Source organism: Macaca mulatta, chromosome 1, assembly GCF_049350105.2.
Source record: "Macaca mulatta isolate MMU2019108-1 chromosome 1, T2T-MMU8v2.0, whole genome shotgun sequence".
In the NCBI taxonomy this organism is placed as follows: Eukaryota; Metazoa; Chordata; class Mammalia; order Primates; family Cercopithecidae; genus Macaca; species Macaca mulatta.
Genome location: NC_133406.1, coordinates 236,065,981 through 236,080,879, shown reverse-complemented (window position 1 = coordinate 236,080,879; position 14,899 = coordinate 236,065,981). Strand labels below are relative to the sequence as shown.

General features: G+C 52.2%; 1 protein-coding gene across 1 annotated transcript in view; it reads left to right on the top strand.

Annotated features, from left to right (window-relative positions):
• AJAP1 (adherens junctions associated protein 1) overlaps positions 1-14,899 on the top strand; it is a 130,026-nt gene that overhangs the window by 50,902 nt on the left and 64,225 nt on the right. Inside the window, exon 2 of the mRNA XM_015139524.3 lies at positions 6,550-7,346. Coding sequence (XP_014995010.1) covers positions 6,550-7,346 — 797 coding nt within the window. The remainder of the gene's footprint in view (positions 1-6,549; positions 7,347-14,899) is intronic.

Below are 14,899 nucleotides of genomic sequence, written 5' to 3'. Positions count from 1 at the left end.
GGGCAGCTTAGGGCCCTTCACCCTGCTTCTCCCCACAGCGCCCTGTATGTTTCCAAAGCCCAGAAACGTTTGGAACATTGAAGGTAGGTATTAAGGAAAGGAAAAATAGTGCCCTGTTCCCCATCCACTGTAGTGTGGAGAATTACCCGCTTACACTAGCCAGTCCTGCTCCCTCCTGCCTGCTCCAGCTGCCAAACGGGGAAGTTTTGAAGAGTTTTTTTTTTTTTTTAATGAGAACCCCTCCCCCTCCAAGAATGCGTATGGTGCTTATTCCGGAATCTTCCAAAGATTCCGGAAAGGAGCAGGACTGCCTTCCCAGTGACAGCACCAGGCAGACGTCCCGGCAAATACTATTCAAGGTCAGCTTCAGCAGGGAGGGGTCTTGTTGAGAGCAGGTGCCCTGGGTAGCCTGTGTGAGGAGGATACTTCCCCTCTGTGGGCATCCCCCAAAACACAGAGGGCCGGTCTCATCACAGGACACGCTTCAGACCAATCAGCCAATGAAGAGGAGCATCGTATGCAATCCCTGACCAGTCCTCCGTAGACCCGTCAAGGTCATCAGCCACAGAGAGAGCCTGAGAAACCATCACAGCCAAGAGGAGCCCAAGGAGATGCGACCACTTGATGCCACGTGGGATTCTGGGTGGGTTCCTGGGACTGAAAAAGGACGCTAAGTGAAAACTGGAGAAGTCCAAGCCACGTGTGTAGTTCCTGGTTACGCACCTTGATGCTGTGGCATCGTGATCTGAGGTGTCCCTTCAGGGGTAACTGGAGATGAGTTCCCAGCACCACTCTGGGCTCTTTTGGAATTTTTTGGAATATCTTAAACGATTTTAAAATGAAAAGCTTTTTTGAAGCAAACCAATAGAAGTAAGGTGGGAGTCAAGAAGCATCTGGTCACGGGTCACTGGGGACCGAGGGGTAGACCCTGGGCCCTCAGGGAAAGGAGGTCCACTTCTGGGGTGGGGCCTTCCACGAAAGAGCAGGAACTCACAAAAAGCCAACGGGACCGCTGTGTCATACAACAATTATGTCTGTATCTATTCCTTCCGCTTCCTGGAGATCGTTTCTAATGGTGCCCTGTGAATTATTGACCGTAGAAGCACGGGTCTTCTTCAACAGGGAGGAGGAGACCTCAGAGCCCACCTGCCCCAACTCACTGGTGTGAATGACAGAAAAAATGAGGCTTGCAGAGCGGGAAGCGACAAGCCCATGCCAAGCTAACTTCTCCATCAAATGCAGCATCCTTCTCCCAGGCCACAGAGCCAGTGAACGACAGGACTTGGAGGAGTCACAGGAAGTGGGTGTCTTCATGGAAGGACTGGGGTGGACTGGTCATGGGCACAGCTCCCAGGTCCTGTCCCACCCTGAAGACTCTGGGCTGTTCCCTGGTGGAACAATTCCAGGGCCTGGCCTGCTTCTGTCTGCGCCGGTGCTCCCACAAGGCAGACACCAGCTGCTCCCGGGAGGCTCACCCTGCGCACTCCTGGCTCGGGGAAAGGTGCAACTTTAAGTGGAGGAGATGTCCTTGTCCCCTTAATTGACAGTGATTTTCTTCTGTGAAGAAAATATACAGAAGGTACTGAATTGAATCTCAATTCACCAAGTCTTATTAAACTGTTCTTGGGGAAAAACGATTTCAATAAAAATTTAAAAGGAAGAGAAGCAAGAAAGCCACAAACTAGAAGCGGTAGTTCCCCATTTGGAAGCAGCTGGGTGGGGGTGGCTAAGGAGTTTGTTCTTTCTTTGAAAATCATAGGCTGGAGGCTGCTGAGAGGGAGGTGCCCTCGCCTGTTCTCAAAGGGTGTGGATGTGGTCCTCAGGTGCTCAGGCAGGGACCCTGTCTCACGTTCAGGGTGTCCCAGTGAGGACTGGGTGGATGAACTCAGTCTGCATGGCTTCCTCCTGCCCACGTGCCTGCAGCTCCAGGGGCCGCTCTGCCTTCCACCCATCCACCAGGGCCAGGTTCAGGATGCCATGCCACACACTCCACATTTCTCCCCCAACCCTTGCACACACCCCATTCTCTAGCATGTTCCTTTTGATTTGTATTGGGATATAATTACATGGCACAAAACTCACCTATTACACTGTACAGTTTAGTGGGTTTCATATAGGCATAGAGTTGTGCAGCTACCCCCACACACAATTCCAGAACATTTTGTCACCCCAAAAAGAAAACCCCCTACCCCATAACCCTTCCCCAAGCCTTGGGCCGTTGCTCATCTTTCTGTCTGTCTGGATTTGGTCACTGTGTGCATTTCCTAGAAATGGAACCCGGCACCGTGTAGCCTTGAGTGCCTTGCTTCTTTCATTTCTCAGGGTTTTCAAGGTGCATCCACATCGTAGCATAGATCAAGTAATCCTTCCATCCTTTTAAAGGCTGAACGATACTCCATTGTAACGTAACGCCAGATCCCGTTTATCCATTCCTCAGCTGATGGGCATGTGGGCTGAGTCAGCTTTGGCTATTGTGAGTTGTGAGTGTGGTCCTGGGCCTCCCTGTGCAAGTTTTCATGTGGACAGATGTCTGTGCCTAAGAGAGGGGCAGCAGGGTCACTGCTGTCTTTAGGGTTCCAAGGAATTGCCAAACTGTTTTGCTCAGAGGCATTCTGGTTTTCATTCCCACCAACAGCATGCTAGGTCTCTTGTCTCCTCGTGTCTTCGCCAACACTTCATGTTCTCAGTCTTTCTGCTTGTAGCTCTCTCTGTGGGTGTGACACGGGTGGTATGTTTTTTGTTGTGTTTTTGTTTTCGAGGTGCAGTCTTGCTCCATCTCCAGCCTGGAGTGCGGTGGCACGATCTTGGCTCACTGCATCCTCCGCCTCCTGGGTTCAAGCAATTCTCCTGCCTCTGCCTCCCCAGCAGCTGGGACTACAGGCATGTGCTACCACACCCAGCTAATTTTTGTATGTTTAGTAGAGATGGGGTTTCATCATGTTGTGCAGGATGGTCTTGATCCCTTGACCTCGTGATCCTCCCACCTCAGCCTCCCAAAGTGCTGGGATTACAGGCGTGAGCCATGGTGCCTGGCCGGGCGGTATGTTCTTAAGGGGCCTGTGGATGCTTGAGTTTTGGGGGAGCCGGTGCCACCTCTGCCTGCCCCACAACCTCGCCTCCTGACGGTTGGCACTGTGGTTGGCAGCCATGCCGCAGGGCCTGCCTCCCAAGGAGGTGTGGGGTCGCCTGCCATCTTGGTGCATGTCTGACGGTGCCATGGATGCCTTGTGGGGAGAGGCCCTCTCAGAACCTGTTCATCATGAAATGAGAGCTGCTCAGGGTCCAGCCCCAGGCTGAGCAGGATCAGTGAGAAGAGCGTTCCCAGACTCTGCCTCATCTCAGAGCCCCCCAAGGGATGAGGGCAGAGCTTGTTTGTGCTGCTCAGCATTCCTTGGAGATAGAGCCAAATCCTCCTCCTGCAGTGATGCAGCCTCTCACCGAGGGGTCCCCGAGAGTCTCAGGACCAGGTCCAGGCAGCACACGAAGCTCAGCCGACTTGGTGGCAACACAGAGCCTGGGGCCCTTGGCCTTGCACAGAAAGGAGCGGTGGCCCCTACACATCTTCCTGTGGGAGGGGCTCTCCCTCTGCCCGCCACATTTCTTGGCTGCTGGGGGTGGGCTGGGGCCTCTGTCCTGGTTGCCCACCTGCCCTCTTTTTTCTCCTCTTTGAACAAATCAATCACTTTAAAAAGGAAGAAACCAGACTTGCAGAGGAAAAATAAATCGACCTCTCCCTGCCACTGTTGCAATTGGTTGGTTTTTCTGCATAACAGCTGGGTGTCTTGGAAATGAGGGGGTTTCTATAGTAACCAATTACAGCCATGATTGGTGAAAAATCACAGAAATATCCTGTGTGTGAAGTTATGCCAGGGAGGCAGGCACAGGCTTAGGTGCTATGGTTTTAATTTCCTGGGGCAATATTTCTCTAAGTGCTGATGACAGGCAGGTTTGCTTGTCATGGCTTTTGATTCAGTCTGTCTGGTGGGGGCCGGTGGGGCCTGGTGGAGTGGAGTGGGGCCTGGTGAGGCCTGGTGGGGTCTAGTGAGCCCTAGTGGGGCCTGGTGGAGTATGGTGGGGCCTGTTGGAGTCTGGTGCAGTCTGGTAAGACCTGGTGGAACTTGGTGGAGTGTGGTGGGGTCTGGTGAGGCCTGGTGGTGTCTGGTGAGGCCTGGTAGGGTCTGGTGAGGCCTGATGGAGCCTGAAGGGACTTGGTAGGGCCTGGTGAGGCCCTGCACCTGCTCAGAGCAGCAGCTCATCTTCCTGGGGCCTAGACTCCCACCCAGCTCGGCAGGTCATGGGAGAACTAGAGATTCTAAACCAGCTCCCATCCTTGCTGGGTCACCTGCAGCCACAGAGGAGCTAGCTTAGTGTGTATACGGGAGAATTTTACCCTAACCTAAATTCTTCCTTGTGGTGACAGTGGTCCTGGTCCCTGGCCCGAGCTTGGCTGCTAGTGCAGAGAAATTGCACACCAGCAGAAACACGGTGCTAAAGATGAGCATAATGAGGAGGTCTTCATTTCTGCAGGAAAGCACTTCTATTCTGATTAAAAAACTGAAGCCTTATTGTTTGGGGATTAGTCCTTTTTGGTAATGAGCACCATCCTGATGACCGGGGGGCCATCTGTTCCCCAGATATCAGGGAGAGTCAGCCCTGGACACAAGGGTTTCAGTACTGAACAGAGGGCGTGCCCACAGGGACAGGTTCACACACAGCTACAGCTGCACCCTCCCACGCAGACACACTCACACAGAGTCTCTCGCACGGACACTCACAGACACACTCGCATACTCACACAGGGACACATAGATACAGTTGCACACACACTCACACAAATACACACTCTCAGACACAGACTCGCACACTCAGGGACACACAGATACACTCATACACACTGACACACGTATGAGCATAGATGCACTCACACACTTCTGTGCTGACACACATGGACACAGTCACACAACAGTATACTCTCACACTCACACGCGCCAAATACGGACGCCCTGGCCGCCACTCACGTACAGTCTCTCACACTCGTGGACACACCCCCAGATGCGTCTTTACACTCTCGTATGCTGGTTCACTCTCACACTGGCACACTCACACAGCTTGACCCACACGCACACACTCACACCCAGTCATGCACACTTACACACACACTTCTGTGCACGCATTACAACGACACACACAGCTTCCTTCCTTTGTGATGTCACTCACCGCCTTATAAAGAAAAACTCTACCCAACTTGCTTTCCAGGCCTGGCTTTGGGCGGCATCAGGCTGGTGCTTGGCACCTGAACACCCTCAGACCCCCCCCACCCGCACCCCACCCGCTGCAGTCATTACGGTTTTTGGATTCATTTTAACTTTCAGATGTGAGGCTGGTGACGAGAAATGACTTTGAATGACACCTATAATCAGTCCTCAATTATCTGTGCTGGCGGAAGAGGGAGCGTGGGCCTGTCTCCTCTGAGTCCTTCCACGTGGCTCTCTGCCGCGCCCTGGTTTTCACGTGACACGGGAGAGTCCACTGGTCCAGAGGCGACCCCAGACCTGGTGACAAAGCCGCTCCATGTGGACTGGGGAGGGGCGGCTCCGCCGGCCCTGACTGCTCCCCTGCAGCCCCGCTGCGTGTCGAGGCAGCCCCCCCCTCCTCAAGGCTCACAGGGTTTGCCCTTTCTGCAGCCCTCCGGGGAGCTGAGGAGGTGGATAACAGGGTTTCAAAGGGCACCGGCACTGCAGATAAACAGGGGGAGCAGAAATGTCAACAGAACAAACACTTCGCGTCAATAAACTTTCAGTTTATCCAGAGCAGATCTCATTTCCCTGAGTACGATCCAGAGGAGGCCAGAAGTAAGAAGCCTTCTCATGCACAGCATTTAAAGCGATGCCTGTTTATGATATGCACGCCGGGCTCTGGGTGAGGGGCAGGGGGAGCGGGTGGTGTTTGCAAAGTGCTAGGAAGCGCCTGCGCTCACACTGGGAGCTTGAAACCTCTGCTCCTCCTAGACCTGGAGAGGCGCTTCCCCAGTGGGCAGGGGGTGGCCTGGGCTGTGTAGAGGAAAGCGCCTGGCCCTGGGGTCCCAGGTGGAGGCCGGTGTCCTGTTCTGCCATCCTCTCACTTACGTCCTCTCGTCGTGTGATGGGCCAAAGGAAGGAGGGACTCAGGTCTTTTCAGGTCATCTTGTCAAGACTGACCTGAAGGCTGGGGGTTTCTGAGGCTCGGTTTTCCCTCCGGTGAAATGGACGATTCGGCCCCCAGCCAGCTGTGTGCCTTGCAGGCGCCTCGGCCCCGCGGTGCTGGGAAGCAGCTCCCCGCACCCTTGCAGCCCGCACTGTTCTTTTCAGATCTGATGAATAAACCGCACGTGAGTCAGCCTTTGAAGTGAAGGAAGGAAGGGGTTCGGCTTCCCTTTTGAAGTTAGGAGGAGCTCTTTCGAGAAGAAGAGAGCGTCCTTGTCACAGTAGGGGGTGGAGAGAGAGGGCCCCGGGGCCCAGTGCCCCCCGCTAGGCTTCCACTGACCGCTCTTCTCTCCTCCCCTCCGCACAGCTCCATGTCCATCCGCTGGCCGGGCCGCCCCCTCGGAAGCCATGCCTGGATACTGATAGCCATGTTTCAGCTCGCCGTGGACCTGCCCGCCTGCGAGGCCCTGGGCCCGGGGCCCGAGTTCTGGCTCCTGCCGCGGTCGCCGCCCCGGCCGCCCCGGCTGTGGAGTTTTAGGAGTGGACAGCCAGCGCGGGTCCCGGCCCCCGTGTGGAGTCCCCGGCCGCCCCGCGTGGAGCGGATCCACGGGCAAATGCAGATGCCCCGAGCCAGACGGGCTCACAGGCCCCGGGACCAGGCGGCCACCCTCGTGCCCAGGGCAGGACTGGCCAAGCCCCCAGCTGCTGCCAAATCCAACCCTTCTCTCGCCTCCTCGTCCTCGTCCTCGTCCTCCGCGGTGGCCGGTGGGGCCCCGGAGCAGCAGGCCCTCCTGAGGAGGGGCAAGAGGCACCTGCAGGGGGACGGTCTCAGCAGCTTCGACTCCAGAGGCAGCCGGCCCACCACAGAGACTGAGTTCATCGCCTGGGGGCCCACAGGGGACGAGGAGGCCCTGGAGTCCAACACATTTCCGGGCGTTTACGGCCCCACCACGGTCTCCATCCTACAAACACGGAAGACAACTGTGGCCGCCACCACCACCACCACCACGGCCACCCCCATGATGCTGCAGACTAAGGGGTTCACCGAGTCCCTGGATCCGCGGAGAAGGATCCCAGGTGGGGTTAGCACAACAGAGCCTTCCACCAGTCCCAGCAACAATGGGGAAGTCACCCAGCCCCCAAGGATTCTGGGGGAGGCCTCAGGTACGGCCATCTCTCTTCTGGTTTGGGTTTGCTTGGGGTTGAGGGCTGGGGGCGTGACTCGGGAGAGATGCTTAGATGTCCCTGGGGTGAAGCTACGTGTGGAGGCTCCGAGAGATGCAGGCGTGATGTGTCCATGAGCTTGCACATGCATGTAGACTGGCAAATACAGGCTGTGCCTTAGAGGAAGGGGGCGTGAGAAGGGAGAGTTTCCCTTTTTAGCATGTACCTAGAAGTAGGCGCTGCACCCCTTGTGCTTCTGTTAGTTATCAGCTGAATCCACCAGGTGCTGCACCCCTGTTACAGACTGGTGGAATCCACCACACACAGCCACATATGCCAGATTCGTAGAATTTTGTCTCTGGGGCCGGCCCTTGAGTAAGATGCTTGCTCGTCTCGTGATACAGTTAAGGATCCCCCTGCCCCGGAGTCTTCAAAAGTCTTCAAGGGTGTGGGACCCATGGGCGGGGGCAAGGTGCCTGCCAACTTGACTTTGGTCAAGGATTAGGAATGGCCTTAAATAGCAAGAAAGGCCGAGGCCAGCTAAAAGGAAGAACTTCCCTGCAGTGTTAACAGAAGCTTCGCAGACAGTGATTCAGGTGGCAGCGTTCGGCTCCCTGGGGATGTGTCAGGAGGGCGTTTGGAGGACGGAGATCAGAACAAAGGGCTTTGGTTCTTCTGCTGCTGTTATCCTAGCTGCCTGTGGACACACACAGTTCATTGGCTTTGGAATATCTCCTTCCGCGCAGTTTTGTTGTTTTTTATTTTCCTCCTATACGTTGTCCTCCATTTGCTTTGAAAGGAGTGGCCCTTGGAAATCCCCCAAGCCAGGGCTTGTCCCTGAACTGGTAGCCAGCACTGATGTCACCAGGCTTCACGGCAGGCCTGCGGGGGAGAGCGCAGAGCCCCGGGCACACCCTCACCTCCCTCCAGTTTTCTCTGCCTCTGTTAACAGGCACAGCCCGATGTGCCAGGTTGGCTTAGAAGTTCACAACCTAGATCTGTGTGTGCACATTCTAGACAAGCAGCAACATTTGCTAACTTTAAAATCGGATGCAGATTTCAGGGCATCAGTGCAAAATGGGTGGGGGCGCCCTGTGGCCTCCTCACAGCTTGCTTTCCACAACCTCCAGCTTGTGGGCTCGGTAGGCTCCCTCCAGGCCTGTGCAGAATCAAGGGGAGGGAAGACAGCTGCTCTTCCGACCTCATCTGCAGGCGGCCGGCGCGGCATCCAGGCCCTCTGCATCCTCGCTAGACTGCATCCTGGCCCTGGTTCCTCCTCATCTTGGGCAGGCAGGCACCGGGCAGTCGTTGGACAGGTTTCCGTGGGGTGGGTGGCTTTTGTCCTTCAGCCGCTGACCTACTTTCTTCCTTCACCTGGACAAGAGAACCTGCGGTTTTTATTCTGAGCTCCTGTTCCCTAGAGAGCAGCGTTTCTATGGAAGCACAGCCTGGGCTCCCTGCGGATGCTGGGGGCCGTGCCTGGAGAGGATCTGGAGCAAGAGGCTCCGGAGGAAGAGACTCTGGAGGTCCTGCGTCGGCTACCTCCCAGGCAGCCTCTTTTGGGAATCCACGGACACGCGGGGTCTGCATTTCATCCTACACTGTCAGGTGCCTGCTAGCAGTTTACAATGTTCGTTTTCACCTCAGTAAACTCAGCAGCCATCCTCATAATAGGATTTCGTGCTCCTCTCCCTTACTGTCACCTCCTCTGTATACGTCACTTACTGTATAGACATGGATGAGGAAACAAGTTCCCATTTATTCCAAATTACACTTGTTATTACTAAAGTTAAACACCCGGGACAGCGTTGTAGGCTTAGCAAATTAATTCACAGTGCATTGGATGTTGCTAATCCATCTCGACAGATGCTTATCTTGGAAGCGATTTATGGTTCTTCATAATATAATCTGGTGCTAGATTAATTTGTTTAGCAAAACAAATCTAAAAAGAGGAAAATATGTGTGTTTGTTTCTAATGCAGAGAAATCTTAATTCTGGAACGCGACGCTGGGCCACAGGGAAGGGAACAGGTGGTTTACAGCAGCGCTCATCAGGGCTGGGCCACCGTCCTGAGCTTCCCGGCCAAGGCAAAGGGAAGAGAGGAAATGCGGGGATGGTTCCCCTAACGGGATTCCTCGTAGCCCAGCGGGTACCATGTAAATGAATTAGACCAGAGCAAGAACAATTTAGGTTAGACACTGGGAAGTACTGGTTGGTGATGTAGGAGGTGAGATCTTTGCTTAGGCTACTGAGAACAGGCTGCATACTCTTCTTATCTGGAGCTCCCAAGTAGAGGAGGATGGCGGAGGGGGGAGGAAAACAACGGTTAAAGCTTCCCCGGATGGAAGGAGTGGTGGGACAGAGGGCTGAACTCCCTGGAACCCCCTTGCTTGGCAGTCATCAGATGTAGATCTGGGCCCCCAGCATTTGGTGGAACGTGAACACGACTCACACTTCTCAGACATCTAAGGCAGCAGGAGTGGTCTTGGGGATTCCAGAGCTGCAATCTGGGAGGCCAGGCATTGCTACGGTTAGTTAGCAGCTGCCTCGAGGCTGAAGATCTGGGCGAGAATCTGGGCTCTGTCGCATGTCACCATGTGACCCTGGAAAAAGTCTCTTCTCTCCTGATTTCCTTTTCTTCACCTGCAAAACAGGCTTAGAAATATTTTTCCTAAACGGTTGCTGTGAGAGTTTCATGGATGAACACGGAGCATAAAATAAGGCACCTGGCACCAAACAATTCTCCATACTCATCAGTTGTTTTTATACCCAGCAAGAGTGGCCTGAGGAGGACAGGGTTTCCAGTGTCAGAGGCAGAACAGGCTACCAGGGACTTGGGAGTCTTATCATCTCAGACACAGCAAGCTTTGCCACTCACTGTGGGGCACCCCAGAATTTGGAATTGGAGTTTTAGGAGGTGGATGAAACATCCATTAAGTGAACTTCACCTGTCCAAAAAGGGATCTTGGGTATCACATTTGGGGATTTATAAATTTTATTTTTGTTTCTGCAGAGAAATATTTAGAAGGGACACATCATATTTTTCTGTCTGTCTATAGCACAGGTATTGCTGGGTGCAGAGAGGAGACGTGGCTGGTGACTTGGGGCACTCTGAAATTTCTCAGGAGGTAACATTACTTGGGATAGCTGGGCGCAGAGAGGAAACGTGGCTGGTGACTTGAGGGCACTCTGAAATTTCTCAGGAAGTGACATTACTTGGGATAGCTGGGAGCAGAGAGGAAACGTGGCTGGTGACTTGGGGCACTCTGAAATTTCTCAGGAAGTGACATTACTTGGGATAGCTGGGAGCAGAGAGGAAACGTGGCTGGTGACTTGGGGCACTCTGAAATTTCTCAGGAAGTAACATTACTTGGGATAGCTGGGCGCAGAGAGGAAACGTGGCTGGTGACTTGGGGCACTCTGAAATTTCTCAGGAAGTAACATTATTTGGGATAGCTGCTGGAATGACTAAAGGGTTCCCTGTCAGGATTCACCCTACCTATGAAGTAATTGGGAAATCTTTTTGTGTTTCAGGTTAATGGTTAAGAGTCCCACTGCCTGTCTTCAAATTCCTGGCTTCAGCTCATGATCGCTGTGTAAATTTGGGCAACTTGCTTGTCCTCTCTGTGCCAGTGGGGATGATAAAGTTAACCATCTCATAATGTTGTTGTAAAGATTCAGTGAGACAGAGCATGCCAAGTACTCAGTGCCTGCCACATAACAGTTCTCAGTATGTACCTGCTGCTGTTAATATAAGGATGGTGATGGTGATGATGATGGTGATGATGAGGATAATGATGGAGATGATGGTGATGATAATGATGGTAATGGTGGAAATGGTGGTGGTGAAGATGATGGTGATGATGATGGTAATGGTGGAAATGGTGGTGATGATGATGATGGTGATGGTAATGATGGTAATGGTGGAAATGGTGGTGGTGATGGTGATGTGATGATGGTGATGATAATGATGGTAATGGTGGAAATGGTGATGATGATGGTGTTGATGATGATGGTGATGATAATGATGGTAATGGTGGAAATGGAGGTGGTGAAGATGATGGTGATGATGATGGTAATGGTGGAAATGGTGGTGATGATGATGATGGTGATGGTAATGATGGTAATGGTGGAAATGGTGGTGGTGATGGTGATGTGATGATGGTGATGATAATGATGGTAGTGGTGGAAATGGTGATGATGATGGTGTTGATGATAATGATGGTAATGGTGGAAATGGTGGTGGTGAAGATGATGGTGATGATGATGGTAATGGTGGAAATGGTGATGATGATGATGGTGATGGTAATGATGGTAATGGTGGAAATGGTGGTGATGATGGTGACGATAGATGATGATGGTGGTGTTGATGGAGATGATAATAATGGAGATGGTGATGATAGTGATGATGCTGATGATAGTGATGATGATGATGATAATTGTGGTGATGATGATGATGGTTATCATTGTGCTAATTTGCTGCCACTACCTTTACTGCTCTATTGAGGGGTCATTTGATGAGTTCCTGCAGCCACGTCCCTGACCTTGGCGCTCTGTGTAGAGGTATAGATGGCACTAGCCAGGAACCTCTTGGGATGGAAAATCACCTGGCGCAGGTTCATGAAGGCATTGAGCTCCAGCCTCATGTGAGCACTGGCACAGTGTGACTGTCAGATGGGTCAGAAGCTAGCTTAAGGTCGGGGAGGAGGCTCCCCACAGTGCAGACCCAGCCTTCTATGACAGCTCTCTTGCTGATCAGTTTTCGAATCTGTAATCACAGAGTCTCCTGGGAGAAAAACAAAGTCATTTTCTGAGCTTTTATCTCAAAACATGTAAAGGAAACTTGTGGAGAATTCAAGCCAACTGATTTGGGTTTCTGAATATGCCCACTGTGGGAATGTCTGGGGAAGGAGTACTTGGTCTACAGTTAGTGCTCAATGTAGGTTTCCTAAACCCTGCATGCTGGCACCTGGCCCCAAGACTTTCGCGCCTGCTCAGGCCAATCTGCCGCTTTCCCAAGCTCATGTTCTGTCTCTCAGAAAACTTGCCACCCAGGAGGGGCCCCGAAATCCTCTAGGTTCCCATCATCATTCAGGGTTTGCCTCTGTTCAGTCAGTCACGTATTCGTGACATCCAGCAGCTCAAGGATGAGATGGCTCAGATGTCATCCAAGTCTGGCCTGGAAATTTTTACATTGGAATTCACTCATGCATTTCTAAGGATGATTTCCAAGTTTGCTTTGTCCTTGTCACCGAGTGGAAGCGGGTGGGGGGGCCTTCCATGTCCTTTAGGTATGTCCCTCTGTAAGCACAGGTGACAAGCTGGTGTCATTTTCTCTGCACCCCAGTGGTCAGCTGAGCTAAGCATCAATGCAAGGCAGCCAACCTTAGGAGCAAGCCTCATGATGGTGAAATATTTTCTAAACACTAGAATTGGAGTGGAAGAAAATGAGAAGCAGATGTCACAGGGAGAGACGTCCTCTTCCCCTTTGGTTTAAAGCTGCGATGGCCATTTTAATGCTGAGCCCCTTTTAATTAACTGCTGGGTGTTTGCTACCAGGGAAGTGAATCTGTCCTTAATTTAAAGATATATGAAGCAAATGACTCATGAACTTCAAAAGTTTTGAGTGGCTTAATTGGGATAAGAGAATCAAAGGACAAATGAGTGCTTGGAGTGCTACAAAAGATCCTAAACTTTGTAGACAGCGAGGCTGGTCTTTAGGGTCTTAACTGGGATCTTCTGAATGGATGCAACGTGGCAAATCCTGAGTGCCGTGGTTCTGGTGGTGGCCTGTGGTCGAGGTTTTATGTTGGCCGACATCTCACTGGATCCAGTCAGCCTCTTAGAGCACTCCCTATGTTTTTGCTGAGCAAACTTGTGTTCATACCAAATGGATAAGTGTGCTCCAACTCATGAAAGTCCAGCCTCTGATTCTTCTGGACACGACTGTGTTGCAAGTCTTCTTGCATTTCCCTTTCAAATGTTCCCGGCTTCAACTTATTGCATGTAGTCCTTCTTAAGCTTCTTCATTGCCTCAGGCCCTCGTTCTCCTTCCAAGGGCATGCTAGGGATGTGAAAGGTCTTTAATCCTTAAGAACTGAGATGCCCACCTAAGGTACTTTCTTTCTTTCTTTCTTTCTTTCTTTTTTTAGATGGAGTTTCATTTTGTCACCAGGCTGGAGTGCAGTGGTATGATCTTGGCTCACTGCAACCTCCGTCTCCCGGGTTCAAGCACTTCTCCTGCCTCAGCCTCCCAAGTAGCTGGGACTGCAGGCACGTGCCACCAAGCTCAGCTAATTTTTGTGTTTTTAGTAGAGACAGGGTTTCACTACATTGGCCAGGATGGTCTCGATTTCTTGACCTCGTGATCCATCCGCATCAGCCTCCCAAAGTGCTGGGATTACAGGCATGAGCCACCACTCCCGGCCTCCTAAGGCACTTTCTGTGGGAGAGCTGCTGGGTTCAACTCTGTCTTCCTTCACCAGGCCCCGGAGAGGTGCCTTTACTTGTTGACCTGTTCAGGAGTTTCCAGCAAGAAGAGGAAGGCCTTAATGCACACCCCCCTCTACCTGGAAACCAGTCTCCTTTAAGGGAATGGGGAGGGGGGCTCACTGACTACTCAGGTAGCCGGCAGCTGCACAAAACACACCCTTGTAGGATATGCCTTTCCTTACCTCATGAACGTCACAAAACCCTGAACTGATAACAAATCTGTTTGATATATAGTGAATTGAATTCATGATTTCCATCCGCTCACAGGGGAATGATTCTGAGTGTTGAGATTAAATGTTAGAATAGCGTTTTTAGACTTTTTGTTTTACTGTGTTACAAAGACCAGTTTTAGAATGTCTGGCTTCTTAATCAATTATTCAATGAACCATCAACTCTGTACTTAGTTGATAGTAAATGCCACACTTACTTGGGGTAGGAGCGGGTGAGGAGATGCAAAATGTGGCCCCTTCCTCCTCTTTTCAAGGAGTTAAAAAAATCCAGTTGGGAAAGCAAGATGGATAAAGACATATCCTTGCACAGGAGAGAAATGACAGGTAAGGACGGTAGAGGAAATGTCACCAAGCCACAGCTTCATCAATCGCCCAATTGTTATTCTGGCAATACAGATTGGAAAGAGACAGAAGCCGTTGCAGGTTTCTTGGAGCCGAGCTCTGGGGTGGGTAGGGGAGGCACAGGAACAGCCCATCTTGGAGGGGTGTGGGGGGCTGAGATAGAGTAGGCAGAGCTCCTGTAGGCCTGGATTGTGGAGGGAGCCCGGCCAGGCCTCCACCTCCCTGCAGCTCAGTTTCTTGGCCTCTGGAACAGATGCTGAATGAGACGACTCCAAGGTCCCTCCTCTAGCTCCGAATTGCCCTAAGAATGGACGAGTCCTGGTGTTCCCTCTGCAAGGAGCAGGAAGGATGGTTTTGGAGGACCCCCTTCCCTGACTTGACATCAGTGAAAGAATGCTGGAGAGGTGCACCCCTTCCCTCCCTGCCAGTGTCCACAGTCGGCTGCCTTGGGGACCCAGCAGTGAGCTCCGTGGTCTATGCACACAGGCA